The sequence below is a fragment of the Tyto alba genome, unplaced genomic scaffold (genome assembly GCF_018691265.1).
Source record: "Tyto alba isolate M040663 unplaced genomic scaffold, T.alba_DEE_v4.0 Super-Scaffold_30, whole genome shotgun sequence".
Classification (NCBI taxonomy): domain Eukaryota; kingdom Metazoa; phylum Chordata; class Aves; order Strigiformes; family Tytonidae; genus Tyto; species Tyto alba.
The window spans coordinates 1,976,270-1,989,426 of NW_024881305.1; the positions used below are offsets into that span (position 1 = coordinate 1,976,270).

General features: G+C 56.6%; 2 protein-coding genes across 2 annotated transcripts in view; both read left to right on the forward strand.

Moving 5' to 3' along the window:
• The first annotated feature begins 1,325 nt into the window (after positions 1–1,325).
• Positions 1,326–4,061, forward strand: GPR61 (G protein-coupled receptor 61). The gene is made up of 2 exons (XM_042800214.1): positions 1,326–1,612; positions 2,390–4,061. Exon 2 carries the CDS (start codon positions 2,627–2,629, stop codon positions 3,962–3,964), a length of 1,338 nt encoding a protein of 445 aa, XP_042656148.1. The 5' UTR covers positions 1,326–1,612; positions 2,390–2,626; the 3' UTR covers positions 3,965–4,061.
• Positions 4,062–4,688: 627 nt separating this feature from the next.
• GNAI3 (G protein subunit alpha i3) overlaps positions 4,689–13,157 on the forward strand; it is a 32,089-nt gene continuing 23,620 nt past the window's right edge. Inside the window, exon 1 of the mRNA XM_042800215.1 lies at positions 4,689–4,973. Within this exon, the coding sequence (XP_042656149.1) occupies positions 4,856–4,973 (118 nt within the window). The 5' untranslated portion in view covers positions 4,689–4,855. The remainder of the gene's footprint in view (positions 4,974–13,157) is intronic.

Here is a 13,157-nt window from a genome sequence, read left to right on the forward strand (position 1 = left end):
CAGGGAGGAGAAAAACCCTCAGAGCACCCCTCCGTTCTCAAGATCCACCCCATGTGCTCCCCGTTTCAGACACCCAGAGAGGGGAGCAACGTTCCTCGCAGCTGGGTCCTTCCTAGCTCAGGGGGTGCTGGCGGCTGGCTCTGCACCTCCTCAGAGTGGGACACCCCCCAAAACATTGGGGTGTGTGTCAGCGTGGCTGAACCCCCATCTGCACCAGGATGAGGGAGGGAGGAGGCAGCGGCTGGTGGGGTGGGCCCCCAGGTTGGGGTGGGCCCCCAGGGTAGGGTGCCCTCCTGGATTTTGGTGCACAGCCGTGTTACCGAGCCAAGGTGTGTGTGTAGGGGGGGGCAGGATTGATCCCTGTGCTGCTGCAAGGGGCAGGACCCAGGGCAGGTGAGGGGGGGATGTGGGGCAGGATGGGTGCTCCCACGGGTCCCCAGCCCTCCTACTCACCGGGAGACAGTTGTGCTGGCGTGACCGGTGCCTGCGGTGACCGGGGAGCCACCGGCAACCATCTACGGGCCCCGGTACGACGGGGTCGGTTCATCCGAGGTCCCGCGTTTCTAATCTGGTTTGGATGGATTTATTTTTGGGTCCTCGTAACCTAGCAATGGGCACGTGACGCCCGGGGCCTGCGGCAGGGACACGCGGCGCCCGCCGGCTGCCCTCCACACACCGGCCCTGGGGATGGGGCCCACTCGGACCCCCCACCCCGGGCACCCATGGGCTGGGGTCCAGGGCACTGCCAGGAGGAAGTTCGCAGCCTGTGCAGGCTTTTTTTTTGGGGGGGGGAGGGAGCCTTGGAAGTGATGGGGATCCCCCTTGGAAGCTAACGGCTGTGCCCTGGGGAAACTGAGGCACGGAGTGCGGTGGGGGGGGAGGCACTGCCCCGATCCCAGTTGCTCCATTGCTGAACAGGGAGCAAGGGAAGGGGCACTGGACTGAGGGTGGGCAGAGCCGGGGCCCTCTGTGGCCCCTCTGAGCAGCCCCCCACCGGCCCTGTGCATCCCCTTGCACCCATCCCACCCCCGCTCTGTGCCCCCCACTACGGATCTGCCCCCTGTCCCCTCCTTCCCCGTTCCCTGGGTGCCTCCTGCGTTGTCACCCCCCTCCCCTCGACCCCCCCTTTTGCCTCCCCACCCCAAGACCCCCGAGGGGCTCCTCCTTCCCAGTTCCCCACCAACCCTCTCCAGTGCCCCCCCCTGCCCCATCCCCTCACCAGCCCCTTTGGGGGGCGGCTGGGGAAACTGAGGCCCGAATCGACACGTGGGGCCAGAACCGCACCCACTCTCCATCCTTCATCCACGGTGTGTGTGTGTGTGTGTGTGTGTGCAAACCCCAGCTCCAGCCGGCTGCCACCCCGCTATCCGTGGGGTTCCGCAGCTCCAGCGGGGCCGGGGGGGGGGCGCGGGGGGGGCCGTGCCCGGGGTACCGCCGCGCTGGCGGGAGGCGCTTAGGACCCAGCAGCCGGGCGGGTGCGGAGCATCCCTCGCCGCAGCGGCTCCGGCCCCGGCCCGGCCCCGAGCATCCCCGCCCGGCCCGGGGGGGCCCCCGAACCCCCGTTCAGCCAGGGACACCCCCGACCCCCTCCCGGCCCCATGCAGCCCCCAGGGTAAGTGCCGCGGCCGAGCCTCCCCGCCGGGGCGATGCCCTGAGAGGGAGTGTGTGGGGGGATGAGGGATGCGGCTTGGGGGGGGGGGGGGGGGGAAGAACTGGGGGATTGGGAGGGGGGACCCCAGGTGGGGGCACCGCCCCGGGGCAGCGGGGATGGTGGGAGGTGGGGAGGGGGCACCCGTTGCCTGCACCCCCCCTTTCCATCAGCAGAGCGGAGGCTCCCCAGGGTGCAGGGGATGGGGACCCCCTCCCCGCTGGGGAAGCACCTATGGGTGGGGGGCTCCGGGGTGACCCCCCAGCCCCCCCTTCCCCCCCCTCCCACATGCTGGGGCTCTGCCTTGCAGCTGGTGGCACCCATTGGGGTGGGGGGGCAGCACCCATCCCAGGGATGGGCTCAGGGTGTGTGTGGGGGGTCATGCATGGCCCTTGAAACACAATGGGTGAGCCCAGGTGTTTGGGGTGCCGGTGACCCCCCATCTATCCCCGCAACCCCCCCTCGTGGTCCCCAGGCTCTGGGCGAAGGATCTTACTGGGGTGTTTGGGGTTGAAATGTTGGAGTTTGGGGGCTTCAGCTGCTGAATTGCTCATTTTCAGAGGAAACAAGGCTTTCGGTTAGGAAAGTGGTTTGGTAGTGGGAGGGTGTTGTAGGGGGTACCCCGGAGGTGACGGGGGCTGTGGCTGGGGGTCACAGCTGGGCTGAGACCCACCCAGGGCTCTCCTGTGTCCCCCCACGGTCGTGCCCCCCGCCCTTCTGACGGCTCAACCTTCCCTGCAGGTCCCCGGCGCTGCCCAGCGACGAGAAATGGGGAGATGAGCGGGGCCTGGGGGCACCCTTGGGTGCTCTGAGTGCCACCGCCGCCGCAGCACCCGTCCCCGGACCACGGACCCGTGGCCGGCAGGCAGGCGTAGGGCGGGCGAGGATGTGAGCCCCCCCCGGCGATGCCCGGCCACCCCGCGCTGCCCGCCCCGAGGATGGGCGATGGGCCGGTGAGCGCCGGCGCGGCGGCACAGGATGGAACCCTCCCTGCCCGCCCCGTGGTCCTGGAACGGCTCTAGGGTGGCGCGGGGGCTCCAGCCCTCCCCGGGGCCCATGCCCCCCAACGGCACCACCGACGGCAAACCGAAAGACGTGGCCTCTAAATCGGTGGGGCTCTTCTTCATGCTGCTCATCGACCTGACGGCCATCGTGGGCAACGCCGCCGTCATGACCGTCATCGTGAAGACGCCGGCGTTGCGCAAATTCGTCTTCGTCTTCCACCTCTGCCTGGTGGACTTCTTGGCCGCCCTCACCCTGATGCCGTTGGAGATGCTCTCCGGCTCGGCCGTCTTCGACAGCCCGGTTTTCGGCGAGGCCATGTGCCGCGTTTACCTGTTCCTCAGCGTCTGCTTCATCAGCATGTGCATCCTCTCCATCTCCACCATCAACGTCGAGCGTTACTACTACGTGGTGCACCCCATGCGCTACGAGGTGAGGATGACGGTGGGGCTGGTGGCTTGTGTCCTGGTCGGCGTCTGGCTCAAAGCCGTGGCCACCTCCCTCGTCCCTGTGCTGGGCTGGTTGTCCCCCGACCGTCCTCCGGTGCCCGCCGGCCGCGGCTGCTCCTTGCAGTGGAGCCGCGGTCCCTACTGCAAGTTCTTTGTGGTCTTCTTTGCCGCCTTCTACTTCCTCCTGCCCCTCCTCATCATCGTGGTGGTCTACTGCAGCATGTTCAAGGTGGCGCGGGTGGCCGCCATGCACCACGGGCCCCTCCCCACCTGGATGGAGACGCCGCGACACCGCTCCGAGTCGCTCAGCAGCCGCTCCACCATGGTCACCACCTCGGGAGCCCCTCGCACCACCCCGCAGAGGACGTTCGGGGGGGGCAAGGCGGCCGCCATCCTGCTGGCCGTGGGGGGCCAGTTCCTCTTCTGCTGGTTGCCCTACTTCTCCTTCCACCTCTACACCGCCCTGAGCGCCCAGCCCTTGGTGGGGCCGGCGGCCGAGACCGTGGTCACTTGGCTCGGTTACTTCTGCTTTACCTCCAACCCTTTCTTCTACGGGTGCCTTAACCGGCAGATCCGGGGCGAACTGGGACGGCTCCTCACTTGTTTCTTCAAGCAGCCGCCCGAGGAGGACCTGCGGCTGCCCAGCCGGGAGGGCTCCATCGAGGAGAACTTTCTCCAGTTCCTCCAGGGCACTGGTTGTCCCACCGAGCCCCGGCCCCGCACCCCCAGCCCCAAGCGGGACCAGCCCCCCGTCGATTTTCGCATCCCGGGGCAGATCGATGAGGACACGGTCGAGGGGTCGGAGCGGCACGGTGGGGATGGGGTCTACGTGCCGGTGGTCGTCTCTCCCAAACCGGAGCTGTAGCGTTGGCGGGGGCGGGGGGGCGCACACACACACACACACACACACACACACACACAGACACGATGGTTTGGGGGGCAAACATGGCTGCAAGGGCAGAGCTGGTCTGAGTGCCTCGCTGGGGGCGTGGGGGGGGGGTCCTCGCCGCTGCCGGGTATCGGGGGGGGGGTCCCACGACGTTTGCTGGGAAGGGCCACCGGGTTTTAAGGAGGGGAGAGGCAGGTTGGGGGGCGCCAGTTGTCTCATGCCAGGGCTGAGCGTGGGAGCTGGGGGGGGGGGGGGGGCTCAGGTTTTGGGGTGACGCAGGAGGGGGGTCCCCTTCACCCCTGAACGGCTTGGGTCCAGATGGCGGGGGGGGGAACACAGACCCCCACCCGGGCCCCGCTGCCCACCCCACAGCCATGGGGCCGAGGTTCGTCCCTTTGGGGGGGGTCCGTGGGGCTTTGGGCCCCCTCGGGGGGGGGGGGAGGGAGGGGGGGCTGCTGTGTGCCACCCCCACTGGAACTACAGATCCCATCACACCCCGCTCCACCGAGGCGGAAGTAAGGCGCTCCTCCCGCCTCCCATCACGCCCCGCTCCACCGAGGCGGAAGCGGGGCGATTCCCCCCCCACCCACTCCCCCCCCCCCGCCAATCCCCTCACTCCCGTCATGCCCCGCTCTACCGAGGCGGAAGCCCCGCCTCTAGCTTTCCCAGCATGCGGCGTGAGGACTGCACTTCCCGTCGTGCCCCGCGGCGGAGCCACCGGATATCCGGCGCCGCCTCAGGGAGCCGCCCGGGCCGAGGGAGGCGAGAGGCGCAGCCCCGCACCGGCCCCGATCCCGTCCCGTTCCCATCCCGTTTCTATCCCGTTCCCGGCGGCTGGGCCGCCCGCCGGCCTTCCCCGCCGCCGCCATGGGTTGTACGCTGAGCGCCGAGGACAAGGCGGCAGTGGAGCGGAGTAAGATGATCGACCGCAACCTGCGGGAGGACGGCGAGAAGGCGGCCAAGGAGGTGAAGCTGCTGCTGCTCGGTGAGGAGGGGCCGGGGGGGTGAAGTGCCCGCGGGGAGGGGGGTGTTAGAGTGTGAGAGGGCTGTGGGGTCGCGGGGGGGGGGGGGCGGGGGGCGTGAGGACGGCAGAGGTTGGGGTCTGTAGTACCGGGGGGGGAGGGGCCACAGGGAGTTTTAGGGAACGGGTTTGTTGGTCTCCCGGGCTCAGGGAGAGGGGCTGGGGCGGCCCCACGGCCCGCCGCGGGATGCTGAGGGGTTTTGTGAGGGCTCTGGGGCTCGAAGAGGGTGAAGGAGCCCCCGGGAAGGGGGCTTGGGGTTTTCCGGGGCTCCAGAGGGCGTTAGGGTGGTCTGAGGGGGTCTTCAAGGAGAGGAGGGGATCCGCGAAGTTAAAGGATCTTTAGAGGGTGCGTGGTGAGGGGAGGAATAGTGAGGGGGGGCCAGGGAGGATCCTGAGGGATTCCTAGCAGGGGTGGGGAGGTGTGAGGAAGATGAAGGGCTGGGCCAGGATCCTGATAGAGATCTGGGGGAGCTGTGGGGAGGTGCTGGGGGGTCCAGGGTGGGTCTGGGACAAGACCCCTTAGAGTGGCTGCTCTGCCTTTGTGTTGCTGGGCAGGGCTCGGCTCTCCCCGGGGTCCCCAGTGCCAGGTATGGTCCTGTCCCCTCACCCCACCTTGGGTCCCTGATCCCCTCCCTGGGGTGGGGGAGGAGGAGCTAGCCCGTCCTGCCCTCCTGGGGGGTGAGAGGTGGGTGCTGCTGTCCTGGGATGGGGCTTTTTCTGAGCCAGCTGCTGCCCGATGAAGTAACTCTTCTGTTTCTAGCCTAGATATTCCCTGTGCTCCCTCTTGGCTGCTCCTGGGGGATGGTCCCTCCCTGGTGGTTTGGGCTGGGGCTCTGAGAGCAGAAGGTGCTCGCTGGGCTGGCGTAGGCGTCCTTGCATCTCCAGGTTCATGGGAAGGAAGGGAGCACTTGTGCTCTTGGTTGGATACAGAGATTAGAGCGTTGAGGCTTGGCTGTTAAGCTTTTTGCTTATTATGGGGTAGTGGAATTAAATCCTTTTATCAGGTAGTCAGGTGAAAATGGCCCCTGGGAACCAGTGTTTCTCGGACTGGAAGTGCCCACATTGGCATGTGAGCTGCCTTGGCAGGGGTATGGTAATCACGCTGGGCGCTCTGTGCCTCGCGCTGCCACAGATCCCTGATAGGATCTGACTGCGTGGAAGATGATTTCAGTTCGGCGTACTTTGCCGTAGCTGAGCTGGTTCTGCAGAGCTTGCAGGAGTGCAAAAACCTTCATCGTTGTCGCTGCATCGCTGCAGTCTCCGTACAGGCAGCTGAGAAAGGAAGTGTCACTTCTCTGTGTTTTTACTTTTTTCAGCTAAAATGTGTTCATGAGTTTTGAAAAGAGCTGAATCGAATAGTTCTCTTTCGAAGAACTGCAGGTTGTCCTCAGCAGAGAACTTTCGCTGTATTTGTTTCCACATTTTGGTAGCCATGTTTAGAGGTTCTTGTGGGTGATAACTGGAGTGCAGAGGAGGCAAAAGCTGCCTGTCTCTGAAGTCTGCTGGAGACAGGGCGAACTCCTGTGCCATTTCTCTGCAGCTTCGTGTGAGCTCAGGACCAGGCAGCGCAGTGTGGGGTGGTAGGGGGACCATCTGGTCATGTAGGTCTTCCTCTTCTAACATCTAGGGTAGGATATTTTTTTTTTTTTTTTACACTGACGGTTTCCATCTCGGGGAGACAGATGGAGTTTGTGAGGACCAGAACAACGGTGTTGAGTGTCTCCTGCTAGAACGGGATGTGTTAACGAACAATTCTGCTTCTCAAGTGATCCTTGTCCTAAGAATATCTTTTTTTCCACTGAGCCTGTTTTCACTTGTACCCTTGCAAAAGGTGCTCTGAGGTTTGTGATCTTGTCTGTATCTAGAAAACTTCCTGGCTGTGTGTCAAGATAATCCTTAATTCTCCAGGTGTTCGTTTTGGTGTTAGTAAGCCACACTCACAAATTTTCTGGATGGAATAATTCTTCCTTCATCTTTTTGTGTGTCAGGTTCTTGCTTTGCTGTATTGCATTCTTTGTAGCGATACTGAAAAGGCACCAAGGGCTTTGGGGCCAAGACTGTCTGAACTCGTCAGCGAATGACAGAGTGGAGGGAGTATCCAAAAGGTTGTACAATAATCGGTTTCAAAGCAGTAGAGACTAGGTGAGGCTTTTAAAAGTACAAGCAGCAGCTGCCTTTTGGACTGCTGTTGACTTTGGATGGCAGCAAAATACCCGATTGCTGTGCTTCTGAGCGTGTCTTCAGGTAAGGGCTTGTGCACGTCCTCACTCTGGAGAATCTCTCCTGGAATAATTGGACTTGCACATGGCGTGACACTGGAGTAGTGATCTGTATCTACCCTCATTTAAAAAAAATACCTATCTCAGATCAGGTTTACACCTGGCTACAACCTGCAATCTCTCTCAAATGTCATGGGTTTCTAGTTTTAAAAATTAGTGTAACGATTCCTGGCAATCAAAGGAAGTGCTGAAATGTGCTCTCCCCACACGCAGCCCTATTAATGTGCGGGTAAAGCAGAACAGTTAACTGCCATAAGAAAAATATCTACAGTGGGAACAAATGTCCTTTCAGTAAGGCATCAAGAAGCTGATGGAAAAGTTCATGAGGTTTTTTCCATTGTTTGAGCAAGCTTTTTTTTTTTATAACATAGTATTAAAATGTCTAAGATACATAGTGTCTCGTATCATTAACTGGTTGTAAGAGATCATGCGGTGGTTTATGTAACTGGAGCGAGCCACTTGCAGTACTGCTGATGCAGTGAAGTTTTGAAGAAATGTATTTCTTTATCTATTAAGTTTGGAGTCCATACGTTCATCCCCAGCTCCGTTAAAATAACTGCCCTAGTTTGGGCTTTGCAGAGTTATGTAGGTTAAAAAAAGGCACCTGCTTGTACAAAGGGTGGTTGTTCTTTCCCAGCTTTCCTCTTAACCGAGCCTGGGTGTTAGGAGAGCTTGAATTAGTGACAGACCCGAAACCAGGAGGTTTTTGGTGTGTTCGACTTCCTTCCCTCTTCCATAAGCATCATCATTTCTTGGGCAGAGGAGGAGGGAGAGGGGGATTCAGCTGTGTACTCCCTTCTTCCAGGAGCTTCTTCGGTTTGGTTATTACAGCACCTTCCATCCAGACAGTGGTTTGGATGCTGGTGGAGGTGGGATAACTGTGGGGTTGTTGGCGTAAGTGTAATCCTGGAGCTCTTTGAGCAGCAGCTTCTGCGCAGGGATTTCAAGTCACTTCATGATGTTTCCCTTTCACAACAGCTCTGCATGTTGAGCAACTCCTGTGCTTTTGTTTCTTTTTTTTTTTTTTTTTAATATATATAAAACAAAAGTAAACCTGAGCATTGAATAGTGATTGGCCCAAGGTCATGCCAACCCCTGCCTGTGTGATGTTGTGGTTGTTTTGTGTGTGAATGCGATCGGCGGCTCCTCTTGAACTGGCGCTGGCTATGGTTTGAGTGACTGCACACACTGGTTTGCAGCGGCAGGTAAATGCTTTCTGCAGCAAAAGCCAGCACTCCTGGGAGGCTGGGAACAGCCTGGGAGTCCTCACTCAAATCCCCGTGCTGAACTCGGCCTCTTTGCTCTTAATTTGCCTCCAGGAAAATGCTACTCTGCAAGCGCAGACATGTGATTTTGCTGATGTAGAAACCTGTGGGATTTTTCCAGTTGGGATGAGCAGCCCAAATGGAGGAGGGCACAGGAACTCTTCCTGGTTAGTTTAGGTGCTAGCCTGTATCCTTAGCTCCGTGCTTCAGCACCTTTCGGAAGGTCTGTCAGGTTGTGCCGGGCTCTGTCTCGGGGTGGGGGGTGTCTGTGTGACATTGAGTGACAAAGCTCCTTGCTGGATGCACAAAGTTGTCCCGTTGCCAAATCCAGCCAGTTTTGCTTCTCTGCTGGGACTGGTCAGAGCAAATGACATTTCTGTGGCTCTGGCTGTGCAAGCGCAGCCAGCGTGGAACTGTTTGTGCCTAAAACACCCCGTTATTCAGCCTGTCACAATTTTACTGGGTTTAGGTACTCTGTGTAATTACCTTGAAGCAGCCCTGCTAATTCATGCAAAAATAATTAAAAGCATAAGTTTGTTCTAAAATAGCCTTCATCTGCATAACTAACCAAGCAAACTGCAAGCTCTGCTGCTCCAGGAGGCCTCAGCTTTTTCTCTGAGACTAATTTTTTTTTCCAACCTTTTTTCCCCCAAATTCACCAAAGCTTCCTTAGCACTGGTGCTTAACACGATTCGGTTATGTTTCAGTAAAAAGTAGAAAAGTACCTTCTAGGGATGCAAACCGGGGCAAAGCTGTTGCTGCTGTTTGAATATCGTTGACTAGAAGTAGCTTTTCTAGAAGCACAGCAGCTTTGTTGTGGGTCCCTGTTGCAGAGGGACCATCAGGGTGTCAGACCCGGCCGTTCCTTGTCTCTGGAGCTGCTTAATGCCCTTTGAAGGGTGACACAAAGCTCTGAGGTTGGGCACAGATCTCCAGCTTGGTTGTCCTGGCCTCGTGGCTGCTGCTCTGAGCATCCTCCCCAGCTGGGGCTGCTGGAGCTGATGTGGGGACCTGTGAGGAGCTGTTGTCCTCCCAGATCTTTGAGCTATCTGGAGCTTTTCTCTTGCGAGCTCTCTGAAGTACACTGTGTGTATCTTGTGACTCATGGCCATGGGAGGATTTTTCTCACACATGCAGCACTTGGGCTCAGCCCTGAGTTGCATTTTCATAAGATGAAAATTAAATACCTCAATCCAATTACCTTGAAGAGGCAACCGATGGGAGTTGTGATGGGATTACTTCAGTGACTGGCTCCCGGCTCGAGTTGTGAAAGGTGCTCTTGATGTTGGAGGCGTCCCAATCTTTGTGCAGAAGTGTCCCAGCCATCTGGTGACCTCTTTGCAGCGGAGAATTCTTGAAGCAGTTTGATAATGGGTCAGATCTCTCTGAAGACGCAGCGCTGCTCATCTGTGCTTTGAGCTTCTTGGAGGACCCCATGCACTTGTCCTCTACCGAGACAGAGGTGGTATCTGTCTTGGTGCTGGTATTTCTGTGTCTTCAGATGTCAGAGCTACAGCTTACAGCCATGTTTTCCCACCTGCCTGGGTGAGGATCAAGCACAAGATCTCTCTGTACCTTCTGCCTGGTCTTCAGTTCTGCCCTTTGCCCACCACAAACAGATGCGGAGCAGGCAAAATGCTTCTTATCTACAAAAGAGTCATTCCTTAGAGTGACTTAACCTCACTAGTTTTTTGAGGAGTCAGCCGTGATTTAATCAGGGCAACTGCAGCTCAGAGATGAGACCATCTTGCCATGCTGGCTGCTGCTGTGTAGGTGCAAACTTCTGCTTTCTGCACGATGTCGGGTCCGATGCCATTAGCCAGCTGTGGGATGGGACTTCTTCTGTCTGGCTGTTGCTGCCTTGGTTGCGTGTACATCATGTGCTTGTGCAGAGACAGACAGACAAGTGTGTTTGGGCCCAGCCCTGGGAGCTGAGAACAGACAATTTATAACACATAGCTCAGCTACAGATGGAGTGACTGGGGAATTGGGATTTCATCCTATCCTCCAAGAGCCCTCTGGACATGGTTCAAGTTTCATTAAATTCTGAGGCACAGCATTGAAATAACTTTTCTTGGAAGAGGAGAGCGTGCTGTGAAGAATTTTTTTAATTAGAACGTGTCTTTTTTAAGTTTTAGGCAACTATTGCTGTAAAGGCATGATGCTCCCCACTTCAGATACATAAGGCACTTGCTCCTCATGCAAGCAGGATCGAACAGTGTCTTTTAATGACTTAAACAGGATTTGCATCTGAAATGACTGACAGATGCTGATTATTTTTCATAAACTGGGTGGCGAGACTCAGGCGATACCCTGCCTCTGTGCCATCACCTTTTGTTCCCCCGTGGATACCAGCGATGGCGGCGATCCGATGCCTGTCTCTTATTTCATGTTTTCTCAGTTGGTGTTTGGTAACTTCTCTGCCTTGTTTAACCTTCTCTAGTTACCAGAGTGGCACTGGCTGGGTTTTCTTTAAAAACAAACAATGAGCAGGATCTGAATTCTGGGGCGAGCGGAGGCGCCGATGGAGATCAGCCTCCTGTAGTTTTGTGTTTTGGGGTCTCCATCCACCACGAACTCCCTCGTGCTTGAGGAATGAGCTTTTCCCTCATCAGGGGAGCTAACAGTCTGTTCCCTACCCGGCTGCTTATTTTGATAAGTGTTTTGAACAACTCGGGACTGTTGTCCCTGCATCAAATTCAGTGGATGTTTGACTTTTTAAAAACAGGCACATCACCAGAAGAAACTTGATACATGGGAGACCAGGCTAATGAAAGTCTTTTCCAAACCCCGCTCTTCCCACTGTTCCCTCCCCTTCTAAGTCATCTGTTGTTTTCTGATACAGCTCCCATTTTATAGACCTTACTTGGCTGTTTCTCTGTTGTCTTCCACCCATACTGGCATCCAAGCAGACCAGGCGGTGCCTTTTTTATCCTGTATCTCTCAGAGCATCCACTTGTGTGAATCCTGCCTGAGAAGGATTGGTATTACTGCATTATTCCATGGCATTTGGAGGATGAAAAACCTGCCGTGGAGTGCGTTGTTGGGATGACTCTCATGACAGGTTAGGGAGGATGGTTGCTGCATTTGTGACATGCTGCAGCACTTCACTGGAAGCTGCTCCTCGTGCTTAAACTTGGGTCTGAACATAAAAAAACATAGGTCTGAACATAAGGAGCTGTCGGTGAGAAAGGGGAGCCCGGGAGGCCCAGCCAGGAGAGATGTTCATTTGATCTTCAGCCAAAAGACACATCGCAGCAGCATGTTGCGTATCAGTGGGTATCTTGAGTCCACGCTGCTCAACAGCAGGAGCAATTAGTTTAAAACACTCCCAGGAGTGTTGTTCAAAGAGCTGCAAAAACAACGACAAACCAGGAGTCCTGGGCTGGCTCTTTGCTGCCTGGCTTAAAATGCAGCGGAGGGGCCTTTTCCTGAAGAGTAGGTGTTTGCAGCTGATTTTGGAAAGGATTTGAACACTTTGGTTGGAGTGGAGGCAGTTTGGGGGGCTCCCTTGAGTGAGCATTTAGGATACAGGTTGCTGACGACGGTGCAGGTTGTTATGGCATCCTGCCATGAGCATAGCTGGTGCTGGCTTCACGAAGGAGAAGGGCACAGCTGGTATTTATAGTTCTCACCCTTGGGCCAGTTGGCCACTTCATGGGGGGAATGCAAGGCTTCGTTTCCACCAGGGAAATGTTTTCTCATGCATTTGGGTTTGTGGCTATCGGCAGTTTTGGCTGTGACAGCCCTTCCTCCCCAGGGCTGGTGGTGGCTGTGCTGCAGAGTCAAGATTAGGTAATGTGGTTGTTAGTGTCCCTCTCCTAAATTGGATGTGAACTTTGATTTGATTCTGGCTGTGGGTGAAAATAGGTTTTTTTTGTAGAGGAAATTATTTTGTATCAAAGGTAAAAAGGGACGTTGCCCAAGTTCAGGATGTTCATGCTGTCACCCAGATACTCTTGCACATTAGCCTTGCAGTTTTTTGAGTGCAGGAGACCATCTCCTGTAAGACTGGTATGCTGTAATCACCAAAAGACTTGCTTATGGAGTTGCTTCTTTGACATTTATAGTGTTTCAGGGATGACAGTGGAGGAACATCAACAGTTGCTATCTGTCAGCAGCTACAAGTGGTTGTAAACCAGTTGCCCTCTTACTTAGTTGTTCCTCTGCAAGTTTACACGCTCATTAAGATCTAGTGCAGCAGCCATGCAAGGAGGGAGGAAAAAAACCCCGGTCTGCCTGCCTTCCAAGGCTAGCCTTTTTTTCTTTTTCTAGCTTTTATCCTTAATTTTATCAAAAAAAGAACCTTTCTTAGCCTCTTTAACTTTGTAATTGCGTGATTTTGTGCCTATTTTTGCAACTCCTTAAGCAATTTCTGGGTGATGTTGATGGTCACTCAGATGGGAGTATGGGTGACGATGCTTTAGCGGGCAGCTAGCTCTGCCAGCCCAGGGTTTCCCGGTGGTCAGCAGGACTGGTGCAGAATTCCTGGGGTTATTTCAGTCTTCTGAATGGTCACGGGATGTTTTTAACCACACTCCGGTGTGAAGTGGAGCTTTGAACTCAGTATTTCCCAGTCCCTGGCTGCTGTTAGGCTGTGATGT

Excerpts from the sequence above, each read along its gene's own strand:
- GPR61 (XM_042800214.1), top strand. The coding sequence starts at position 2,627 with ATGGAACCCTCCCTGCCCGCCCCGTGGTCCTGGAACGGCTCTAGGGTG.